This window comes from Petaurus breviceps, unplaced genomic scaffold, assembly GCF_028583685.1.
Source record: "Petaurus breviceps papuanus isolate PSGF00001 unplaced genomic scaffold, PetGlider_PUasm1.0 38, whole genome shotgun sequence".
Taxonomy (NCBI): domain Eukaryota; kingdom Metazoa; phylum Chordata; class Mammalia; order Diprotodontia; family Petauridae; genus Petaurus; species Petaurus breviceps.
Genome location: NW_027186304.1, coordinates 22,020,704 through 22,033,278, shown reverse-complemented (window position 1 = coordinate 22,033,278; position 12,575 = coordinate 22,020,704). Strand labels below are relative to the sequence as shown.

The 12,575-nt window shown below is 35.3% G+C and overlaps 1 protein-coding gene and 1 pseudogene across 6 annotated transcripts in view; one reads left to right on the top strand and one right to left on the bottom strand.

The window, feature by feature from the left end:
* The window catches only part of NAPG (NSF attachment protein gamma), a 37,697-nt gene that overhangs the window by 7,625 nt on the left and 17,497 nt on the right, over positions 1-12,575 (top strand). For all 6 annotated transcript variants that reach the window (XR_011170589.1, XR_011170588.1, XR_011170587.1 and 3 more), the window contains 4 exons: positions 1,527-1,594; positions 5,684-5,768; positions 6,712-6,729; positions 7,302-7,332. Coding sequence is in view for 3 of the 6 variants with exons in the window: in XM_069099630.1 (XP_068955731.1) it covers positions 1,527-1,594; positions 5,684-5,768; positions 6,712-6,729; positions 7,302-7,332 (202 nt within the window). In the remaining 3 variants the exon portion in view is untranslated. The remainder of the gene's footprint in view (positions 1-1,526; positions 1,595-5,683; positions 5,769-6,711; positions 6,730-7,301; positions 7,333-12,575) is intronic.
* LOC138169873 (dnaJ homolog subfamily A member 1 pseudogene) lies at positions 8,888-10,429 on the bottom strand (annotated as a pseudogene).

Below are 12,575 nucleotides of genomic sequence, written 5' to 3'. Positions count from 1 at the left end.
AATTGAATTTCATGTTTCCGAGTATAGATTCACAGTCTTCAAAAGGAAAGAGGGACTTTTCTTGCCTCTTAACCTTACCCAGTTGTCTTCAGGGATATTTGCTTTTGGAGTCTCAGACTTCTTCCTGAGATTATCAGGAATAAGTGACTGCTTATGCCATATTTTATATAGGAACATTTACAATTATGTTTATACAGAAATGTTATGAGAGGAGATATGAGATATTTTAGTATTTTGCCACATTTCCTAATATTTGGGGTTTAGTATCTTTTTATTTGTTTATTTATTTTTCAGTCATGTCCTTTTCTTCATGACCTCTTTTGGGGTTTTCTTGGTAAAGATACTGGAGTTGTTTGTCTTTTTTTTTCTCCAGCTCATTTTCCAGATGAGGAAACTTAGGCAAATAGCATTAAGTGACTTGCCCGGAGACACTGTCTAGTAAGTGTCTGAGCTCAGATATAACCTCAGGTCTTCCTGACTCCAGGCCTAGCACACCATCTACTGCTCCATGTAACTGGTTTAGTATCTAGATATACCAAAATTTATTTTTTACTGAAAAGTAGGGTTTGGGGCAAACTTTTATTCTTTTTTTTTTTTAATCTTGAATCATTGTCTTGATCAGCAAATCTAAGTTTTTCACAGTTGATTTTCATTACAGTATTCTATTATTGTGTACAGTTTTCTCCTGGTTCTGCTCATTTCACTTTGCGTTGGTTCATATAAGGCTTCCCAGATTTTTCTGAAACTGTCCCACTCATCATTTCTTACAGCACAATAGTATCCCATCACAACCATTCGCTACAGCTTGTTCAACTATTCCCCAATTGATGGGCATCCCTCAATTTCCATTTCTTTGTGGGACAAACTTGATAAAAAATGCTTAATGCCACGGTTCTAGTCACTTACCAGGAAAGGACATATATACAAATGTTAAATGAAGTACATGACTAAAAGAAAATAAATTGATGACTTTTGGCACATAGTGTCCAAAAATGATATGGTGTATGCCTGGTAGCAAGTTGAACATGCTGTGTGTAAGCTGTTATGGATTCTCCAACTCTGGAATTCTGTTTTATTGGACAAGCTTGGTCCCTCTATTGCCTTTGAGATTTATATTATGATATGATCACAGAATTCTATCTATTGAATGGAAATTCACTCAATTTAATGTGCAAAGGACAATGTTTAGAAAATGGAAACATATTTAAAAAAGTTTTCTATTTTTTTTTTAAAGAAACTTAAATAATTAACTAGTAGGTTACTTGGTAATTCAAACCTTGTCCATTTGGATTATAGTACAATGCTGTTGTTTTTTATTTGGGAACGCTTTAATAAAGGAGGAAATGAGTCATTTAAATTAATTGTCACTTAAGTGTTGAGTTAGAAAGCCCTTTTGTTTTATCTCTGCTATAGTTCAGCTTCTTAAGGTTATCTTTGTCAATAACACTTGCTAATGCATCATGATCCATCTGACTTATAAATGTAGATGATCAGCTGTATTAAAGTTGTCTTCTTTTTCACTTTAGCTTGAAAACTGGTTTTTTAAAATGGAAGCCAGATTATGACAGTGCGGCAACTGAATATGGAAAAGCAGGTAGGAATGGCTTTAGACTTTTAGATCCAGTGCTATATCTTAAAATAATCATTTGCTTCTATCTAGCATGACATTAATGTGAATAGATCTCTTTCTAGTTTTGACAGTAAGACTGTCATATGCCTTTGGTGTTTCTTCCACTTAAATACAGATGGCCTCCTTTGTTGTTGAGCTTGATCTACTGCTTCTTTTCATCCTAATATTGAGCATGGTGACACTCAGAAATAGATTTTAGTAGTTTTAATATGTTATTATTCTCTTTCTTTTTCCTCCCAGCTTTGTGGTAATCTTGGTGATTTAATGTGTTACATGTTGTGTAACTTTTGCTATAATGTTAATTTATAGACCTTTTCATAGCAAAATGGAATGTATTTTGGTTATTTGTTTAATTCTCTTATAAGATAATGTATATGTTTTCTGGAAACAGATCTAATGTTATTTTTATGCAAGTTAGACTTTTTTCAGTTTGATATGAAGCCACAGGGATATGTTAGAATCATAAAATCATAGTTCCAAAAGAGACCTCAGGGGTAAATTTGTCCAGCCCACATCTTCACACAGCATGCCCAACATATGGTCATCTTTTACATACCAATTTTCGGTTTCAAGTCCTCTCGCCATCTGGGTCACCCTCCTCAGGACAGGCTTTTAGATTATCAAGATCTTTCCTGGAATATGGCACCCAGAATTGAACATAAGTATTCCAGCTGTGGACATTCTGCTTCTCAGTTCAGTAGGGTTTTTTGGTTTGCTTGTTTGTTTTTTGGGGGGAGGTTAATGGTTTTCCCCCTTTTAAAATGCAAAACTAATCTTTGGTTTAATGTGTGACTTATAGTTAATTTGTGGTTAAAATGTAAGTTCAGTTCAGGGGAGCAGTAGATTTGTATGTTTTGCTACTGTTTTTGACCCATAATTTAGTTTATCTTTTATTACACCATACATTGTGGTACTTAAGTTGACTTTTTAAGATTAAGATCTGCTTCTGAATTGGCTGGTTTGTAATGCTAGTCTTGTTAGTTGCTAAGCACCTTCACCCCAGCTCAACACAAGTATATGGCAGGCAGAAGCCAACTCTTGTCACCCTTCTGAGGCCTCCTCATTCTGAGCAGTGATGACACCCAGCAGGAGTTCCCCATTTAGTCACTTGTGGGAGGGGTAGCATTTCTGGGCTTAGAATTAACACTGAGGTTAGAGTTGGAGAAGCGGAAGAAGAGAATGGGGGAAAGATAAGGTGAAAGATATTACATGAAAGAAATATATTTTTAAAAATAATTTTATTTTACTTTTTGGAGGGGAGAAGGTAGGGCAGTTGAAGTTAAATGACTTGCCCAAGGTCACACAGTTTTTGTGTTAGGTGTCTGAGGCCAGATTTGAACTCAGGTCCTCCTGACTCCAGGGCCAGTACTCTATTCACTGAGTCCCTTAGCTGCCCCTATGAAATAAATATACCTATAATTGAAGGGCAGAGGATAAGAAGTCAAGGGAAGGGAGTCTTGTGACAAGCAGGACTGTTTGGTGTCCTTTCCTCCTTTTCTTTTTTCCTCAAACCCCTATCACCCATATCCAGTAAAATCATAGATCTCGGAAAGGTAAGACAGTTCTCTCTTCTCCTTTTTATTGTACTTCCATGTCATCTGTTTGTTGATTTCAGTAGAGCATTGGTATAGTTAGCATATAAAACGGGCTTTTTATTTGAAATGAATCTGCATGTAATGAAGTGGGTGGGAAACATGGTCAGAGGTTGCTCTGGTGTGCTTTATCCACTCTTCAAGGGCAGATGCTTCCAGCTCCCAGGACTCTCAACTAGTAGACCATGGAGTAAAACACATGGAAAATCAACATTGTTTAATAGCATGTATGCAGCTACAAAGGACTTGCCCATCTCGGTTAGAAACCGAGGGAGATGGAAGTAGGGGTGGGGAAGTTCAGTTAAAACAAAGTGTTATCCTGGAGTGAGGACAAAGGGGTAAGAATTTGGATTAGTATCACAAATAATTGAACCAGAATAGTGGTGCCAGGGCAGATGGGGAAAGGAAGGGAGTAGGGGAAGGGGAGGGCTTGGGTCTACTGTGACATTTTAAACCTTATCTTTTAGTTGTTTCACAACTTTATCTTTCTGCCTCAATATTATATTTAGATTTGAGGCTACCATTAAAATTGTACAAATACTGGTAGTGTTTTTTTTAACCATCTAAAGGCTTAATAGTATTACAGCATGAAGTTTCTTCTGTGTATCCTAATAATGTAATACCCTTAAAAATCAAAGACAATAGGTAGAATTCTCTTTGAGCCTTGTTTTAGTTCAGCATTTTCCTCCTTTATGAAGTATTTTTGAAGTGATATTTCTACTTCAATAGCATTATTTTCATGTCAATTCTCAATTCTGGTGCCCTTTAGGAGCAATGGGTTAGGGTTATTCAGCAGTCTGTGGCTGCCAATACTTGTTTTTAATACTGTATTAACCATTGTGCGTTAATCCTACTACACTAAGACTATAACTATCCAGTCAGTTTTTCCAAGATACAAAAAGAATACTTTTCCCAAAGCAATTAGCAAATGTTGGAGTATTTGACTGTAATTTTTTTTTTGACAGAAACTCTAGCTCTGCAAAAACTTTTCAGATATGTATTGTTAAATTCATTAAGTATTGGGGCAGCTAGGTAGCGCAGTGAAATAGAGCACCGGCCCTGGAGTCAGGAGGACCTGAGTTCAAATCCATCCTCAGACACAACACACACACACACACACACAAAACTAGCCGTGTGACCTTGGGCAAGTCACTTAACCCCAACTGCCCTCCAAAAAGCAAAAAAAAAAAGAAATAAAAAAAATTCATTGAGTACATGTTAGGAGAAGGTGAACAGAAGGAAGGCTCCTTATGAGACAGTATGTTCAGTGGTTTATTTGTAAAGAATACAAATGATGATATGGATTGTTGGTGCATTTTTTATCAGTTAATTAAAAATTGCTAATCTGTTACTTTTTGAGCTAAAGAAACCAGAGTTTCATTTTTATTTTGACTGCCACTGTTTTAGCTTCCTGAAATTTAGCAAACTTTTAAAGGGACATTTCTTAATTTCTGGAGTTTATTTAATACTGAACAGAAGAAAGGCAACCCTCAAAGGGTTGATACCTCAAGTGACTATAAAAAAATAGTTGATGAGAGAATCTGCAAGAAAAACATTTTTGTAAAAAATAAATCATGAGATAATTGTATGGGCCAGAAAAAAATGATGTATCAAAAGCCAGGAACAACCAATAGACAGTCCATGTGCGCTCTATTTGTATCTATCAAATGTTTAAAAAAAAATAAGAGTTAAAGAGAAAGGTCCCTAGCTTACTGAATGGACCACCCTGTGGTGAATTAGAGGAGGGCCTGAAAGAGAGGATTACATAGCGGTTAGGCATGGACAGGCTGTGAGCTTCACTGTAGGAGGGATTATGTTAATGAGTGACAGGAGGGAAGAAGAAGAGGGCCTGCATTAGAGATAGTTTAATCTTCCTTCTAGTACTTCCTGCCCATTTGGCCTTTGGCAAGCAACTTTAATCAGTGGATCAGCAGACATCTACTAAACACCTGCTGTGGCCCAGGAGCTGTACTGACCAATACAAAAAGAGAACGGAGACACTCCATGTTCTCAAGGAATTCACCGGCTTTTGGGAGAGACTACATGCAGATAGATATGTATGAAGCAAGGATAAAGGGGAAATAACTAGCAGAGGGAAGACTTTCTAATTGAGTGGGGTTAGGAAAGGTGTCTAGTAAAAGATGAAATTTTATCGGACCCCAGAGGAAGCCAAAGAAATCACTAGGCAGACTTTACCTTTCTGAGCCTTAGTTTCCTCATCTATAAAATGAGGGAGATGTTCTAGATGGCCTCTAAGGTCCCTTTCTGCTCTGAATCAGTTATCTTAAAAGATGACAGATCCATTGAAGTATTCTTTGTATTCTGTTTTTCTAAGCTCTGTGTAAGGTTTTTGGTAATAAACCTTTTCAATAATATTTTCCTTACTGTAATGATTCATTTTATTTTTTTCTTAAGCGATAGAAATAGAAACAAGATTTTTTTCCTTTTTGCTTTATTTCAGCTGTTGCTTTTAAAAATGCCAAACAGTTTGATCGAGCCAAAGATGCCTGTCTGAGAGAAGCTGCTGCACATGAGAATAATAGGGCGTATCTTTTCAGCATCATTTAAAATGCTTTTTTAAGGAATTAGATCAGTCATTCGTTAAAAATATACCTTGGTTGACACTAATTATTTTCCTTAGTTATGAATTTGTCACCTGTGAAGGAAAGCACAGTATTAATTTATAAACAAATGGAAGCCTCGACATTTTTATGTTCTTTCAAATTGTTTATTCTTAACGATTTCTCACAAGTAGGGGTGTGTTTTTATTCATAGAATTATTTTGGGGAAAGAATGTCTTTCAGATATTTATTTTTGTGTTGCTGGGTTTGGTAATAGTGTTAAATTCTCATCTCCCTTGTCCCACATGGTATGGGGTGAAGGAGATATGTATCAAGTAATTAAGGTTTTTTAAGCACTGTGTGCTATGTACTAGTACCATGCATTTTGAATACATAGACAAAAACGAGACAATCTCTGCCCTCAAGGAGAATACATTCTACTGGAATGGTACAGAGAAATAAACTAGCAAATTAATTGACCCAATAGAACTGCTAAATAAGTTTTAAAGACATATTCTTATCTAGTTTGATTTTCCTTTTTTGATATTGAGGCTAATAAACAGGTTGAAGTGAAAAAATTGTCCTGAAATATTTGAAACTTACTGACTGAAAAGATTTCTCATTCTACCTTCACTAAAAGATAGCTATAATAATTTTTAATTTCGGTTGGGCTTGTTAAACCAATGCATATTGGGAATTAAAAAAGAAACTGTACTATGTTTCTTTAGCATCATTCTGAAAGTTATAGTTTTTGGGAAATATCTGTTATAGTCATGTATGTGTTTTCATGTCTGTACTATAACTTAGGAGAGAGAAACTGATTTATGTCATATTTCACTTAACTTGGTTCCTATTAACTGGTAAATGTCTAGACATGCATTCATTTCTTTTGTTTTTATCTTTAACTCTGACTCCTTCACATCCTCAGCCTTTTTCATGCAGCCAAGTAAGTTCTTTATTCTCACCTCTCTAAAATCTTTGAGCTTTTCCCAATTTATGGAAGAAAAGTTCTATTGATTTAAAATGTTTGTTTTTGCTTCTACTTAACAAGAACATTAATTTATAATTTGAACACCTATTTAAGTTGCAATACATTATCCATATTCTCTTTTCCTATCAACCATAGAAAAAATTTTAGGCCATTTTATTTTGCAGATTTTAAAAGGGAAAGAACTATTAGATATGATCCCTTTTTTCCCCCTCCGCTAATGGTAATTTTGAAAGTTATTCATCTGCAGAAGATTAGGAAGCTTGATCTTATATTCACATCTTTTAAAAAACTTTTTTAGCTTTATGAAGTATCTTTCATCCATCTACTTTATATTGTACTGAAAGTACAGTATTAAAAAATGGCAGCATAAGCATAATAAAACAAGGAAGTATGATTGTATCTAGCTGTTCTATTATTAAATGAGTCAGTTACTTTTACTAAGTAGTAAAACCCAGAACTTTTCCCCATTTCTCTTCATTTAATTAAGATCCCTTTATGAAGGAAATTTGTATTTTCTCTCTTTGCAGGGCTTATGAACAAGCTGGCATGATGTTGAAGGTCAGTATGGCACAGCTGCAACATAGGTAGTATGACTTGTTATACTATTCCAAAATATTATATATCAAAGTTATGTTCAGGTTGAAAAATCACAAACTAAGAAATGCTAAGCTTGTTAGAAAGACTGTTTCTTAAATAGTGCTGATTAGATTGTGAATGGAGGAAGGGCATTAATGATTTTCAAAAAATATTTTTTTTTACTTTGTTAAATATTTCCCAATTATATATAAGAAAATTAACATTCATTTTTTTAAAAAAATTAAGTTCCAAATTCTTTCCCTCTCTCCCTCTCCTCCCCCTTTCTTGAGAAGAATTTGATATTGATTATACATGTGAAATCATGCAAAACATATTTCCATATTAGCCATGTTGTAAAAGAACACAGACAAAAATTAAAACAAGAAAAATAAAGTAAGAATGCTTCAATCTGCATTCAGAGTGTAAAAGTTCTCTCTCAGGAGGTGGATAGCATTTTTCATCATGGGTCCTTTGGAATTGTCTTGGATTATTGTCTCAATCAGAATACCCAAGTTGTCATTGTTAATCATCTTTATAATATTGCTGTTACTGTGTACAGTGTTCTGGTTTTACTCGTTTGACTTTGCATGAGTTCATATAAGTCTTCTCAGGTTTTTCTGAAACCATTCTGCTTGTCATTCAATAGTATTCCATCACAGTCATATACCACAACTTGTTCAGTTATTCCCTAATTGATGGGCATCCCTTTAATTTCCAATTCTTTGCAACAGCAAAAAATAGATGCTATAAATGTTTTTGTACATATAGGTCATTTTCTCTTTTCTTAGATCTCTTTGGGATACGGACCTAATATTAGTATTCCTGGGTCAAAGGGTATGCATAGTTTTATAATTCTTTGGGCATAGTTCCAAATTGTTTTCCAGAATGGTTGGACTAGTTCACAACTCCACCTACAGTGCATAAGTGACCCAGTTTTTCCACATTGCCTCAGGCATTTGTCATTTTCCTTTTATGTCATGTTAGTCAATCAGACAGCTATGAGATGGTATCGCAGTTTTAGTTTTCATTTCTCTAAGTCAGTAGTGATTTAGAGCATTTTTTCATGTGACTGTAGCTTTGATTACTTCATCTGAAAACTGCCTGTTCATATCCTTTGACCATTTATCAATTGGAGAATGGCGCTTATTTTTATGAATCTGGCTCAGTTCCCTATATATTTGAGAAATGAGACCTTTATCAGAGAAACTTGCTGTAAAAATTTTCCACAGTTTCTTCTTTTCCCTCTAATTTTGACTGTGTTAGTTTTGTTTGTGCAAACTTTAATGTAATCAGATTATCCATTTTACTTTAGGGCCTTAGTAAGTGATATCTTAAGAAATTATATTTTTTCAGTGTTTTATATTACTGATTATAAACTTTTAAACTTTTATTACTGATATAACTTTTTAAAACACAGCTATAGTTAAAGATTACAATAAAAACAATAATATTGATTGTGTTAAGATGATTATAGTCCATTCATTCACTGCTGCATACAAAAGTAAGCATTACAATGAAGAGTATTCACTGGCCCCCATTAAGAGGTTTGACATTTATCCCCACCTCTGTGTTGAAATTTATCACCCTAATAAGCTTCTCCATTGTAACTACATCTATCTTTCTCCCTTCCTTCCTTATTTTCTTTCTTTTTGAAAACTGAATAGTTTTATTTACACTGTGAGAAAGACTTTTTTTTTTAAAGCAATTGGGGTTAAGTAACTTGCTCAAGGTTACACGGCCAGGTGTTTCTGGGTGGGTGCTAAGTGTCTGAGCCCCGGATTCGAGCTCCAGGTCTTCTCAACACTGGAGCCGGTGCTCTTACTTGCTGTGCTACCTGGCCGCCCCACCCCAAGACTTCTTATTCATAGGAAGCTGACACAGGGCTCTTCCATCTTGCCTCCCTGGGAGTGACCCCATCATCTTAGTGAATTATATAGTGCTGGTGACTTAAAATTTAAATTAAAAAAATTATATAGTGTTGGTGACTCTAGAATGGAGCTTTAGCCATTAGAAATTCTTGAGTTCGTTCATCACCGTCACTGTTAAGCATCAGCTTGTAGTTGCACTTACATCTTTCTCTCACAGTTTCTCCTATTTTTCTGCCATTGTTCTACATTCCTGACAGATGTCATGTGTATTATTCATCACTGTCTGTTTCCTTTATTCACAATAGGCACCATGGGTCCTTCTCATCACTTGATATGTCCTCAATTCTGCCTTCTTCTACTTCTTACTGTCCAGCTCTTCTCCTTCATGTAGTGCTAGTTACCTCCTCTCTAATTACCAGTTCTTTAAAAAAATATATCAATTAATTAATTAATTTTAGTTTTCAACATTGATTTTCATAAGATTTTGAGTTCTAAATTTTCTCACCTTCTCTCCTCTCCCTCCGCCAAGGTGACATGCAATCCAATATAGGCTCTACATATACATTGATGTTAAAACATAACATCTTTCTTGAGATGGTCAAAATCCAACAGTTCTATGTAATCCTTTTCTTCAGTCTCCTCTACTTCCCTTTCTTTCAGGTAGTAACTTCTGACAAATATAGCTTACCTGATGAAAGAAAGCCATTTTCTGGGAAGTTTACCTTAAATTCAGTTATTGGGAGTTCCTCTCTCATAAGGTCAGTGATAAAGTGGCAAGCCTTCCTTCAGTATACGTTTTATATCTCCATGTTTAACAATCTGACCAGAATGAGAAGTAGCGACTATAGTTCTGCTCTCCAGTGTTGATAATTGGTCTCAAAGCCACATAATGTTTCACCCAACTGGATATCCACATATATGAAAAGGTTGTTTTGTAAATATAGCATTTTCCTGATCCAAAATGATGGTATCTCCTGCTCAAGTCCTGACTCCTGGTTACCTTCGCCATGGAATGTTATCTTCTGACCACCTTTCATGCCCTTACCAGTATGAATCTCCAGAATCTTTGTCTCTTGAACAGTTTTCCTTCCATTGCAACTTTTACATCTGTCTTTAGGGCTGATTTGTTCCTTATGCCCTTGGCATTTCACCCAGACTGACTGAATTTGCTGAATCATTCCAGGTCCTATCTAATGAATTCTTATTTTCATTCCGGTACCTCCCTTCTTAACACCCAGCCCTTCACATTTATCACAAATTACATTCTTTTGCAAAGCCAGTTATCTTGTAGCACCAGTATATAAATCTTCTAAGGTCACCAGCAACTGATGAGCAACATTTTTACCTCTTTATTGTCTTTGCATACTTCTGCCTCCTCCTAAAAAACATATCAAAAATATAGATTGGAGAACCAAACCAGCACCAGAACCACCATATTTGATGGCTTGTTCTCCCCCTTTGTCATATCCATCTTTTTCTTTGCATCAAAAAGCACTTCATATGCTTGAGAAATCTGTTCGAACTTTTTGCCTTCCTTTGGATTCTTATCTGGGTGATACTTCAAGGCTAGTTTTCTATATGCCCTTTTTTAGTTCTTCTTGGAGAATTAGTCATTTCCTTCACCATTTTCTTTAGTCAGAGAGTGACTCTCCCAGTACATCAGGTGTTGAAATGACCATGGAGTGAAAGGGGATTGCCCAGGAGCTGGTTGTGATATTAGGGGAGCGAGTGGAAGAAAGAGATGTGGAGGCAGATCATGTGTGGGGAGCTTGGGCAGCTGCTACCCTCTGCTCCTTGCTAAGTTTTCTGAAAAGTTCCCAGAAATTACATTTTAAACATTAAATTTTATAAGATATGCTGTTTAATCCAGAAAATGGTTATCAATATGTGGTGATATTAGCAGACCCATTATAATTTTGTTATTTTCTCAGTTTTAGAGGACTAAAGTGAATATGCCTGATTATCGGAATAGCTTGTTTAATTTAATTTTATGTTGAAAGAATAGAGAGGTTTTATTTTTGTTTGCTTTTTACATTTTAATGGAGAGGCAAACCTTTTTGGCTCAGAAAAAGGGCTACTTTAACATCTTAGAATTGTGTTATTTTCATTAAGGCAATTAATACTACTTTTACTCACACTGGTTTTGAAAATCATGGAAGGGGTGAATATTCTCTCAGTTTAAGGGGAAAGAAGTCATTGATTTATATCTTGTGATAACTGGCATTCGGGTTATCAAAAATCTATATAGGCTACATTTTGAAAGTTTTAGCATAAAAATTGATTCATTTTAGTTTTAAATGTTTAAGCTGAATAGTAAGTGAAGGAGGAAATTTAACTTTTCATTTTTTGTGTCTGTTGATACAAATAATTTTATAATGAAATTGCTTATTCACTTTAACTGTAGCCAAAATATTTATTACAAAACTTTGTATAAAATATATAAAAAATTAAAAAAAAATAAAAGGGGGTTGACACTTGATCTAGAGTTGAATTTTGGTGATTCAGACTGATTTATCAAAAACAATAACTCCTCAAGAGCTAGTATTGAAACCTGAGTTTACCCCTTTTCCTTGGATCCCTTTAGGGCTAAATGGAAGACAACTTAAGAGATGTCTTCCCTGCCCTGTTGCATACCTAACCAGGTCCTGATTGGGTTGTGACTCCTGACATTACAGTGCAAAGTCTTGATACTAGGTCACCTTCATTTCCATAATGTAAATTAGTTATCTTGCTTTCCTTGCTAAGTCTATAGTGAAAGAGCTAATAGAGTTGAGTCTTCACCAAAGCTTACTATTAAGACATACTTGCTAAACAGTTTAATTTGAGTGTTTGAAGGTAGAGTCTCAAATGAATAAAAAAGTAATTTTAGGTGGATTGGCAGACAGATTTGGGAACAGCATTTTGGCATGTATTTGAATTCAATAAACATGTACAGTTACAGGCAACATTATGAGTCCTGGGCTTCATGGTCCTGAATAAACTCTGTTGGCTAAACTTTCCACCCATTTTTCATGCAAACCTTTATGGAAGCGCATTGTGAGACCTGTGGCTAACTTCTAGACAGAGGTATGCCATGGACCCCAGAGCTCTTGTATTCACTTCTGGTTTTACCGTTTTCTAAATCGTAAGATTTATCTTATTTGCCTCAAAGGGACCATGTGGTTTAAAAAGTGGCAGATTGAAATACTAACATTTTTACTTTATGTTTCATAATTGAAACCTTTCTGCCAGCTCATGGGAAAGTCCTGAGTGTCAGAGCTGAGAAGTTGGCAGTATTTCAGTTTGAAAGGAAATGCCAGGATTATGGTAGGGCTTCAGATGCTCAGAAAATGAAGGCAAAACATTTATAAATCATGC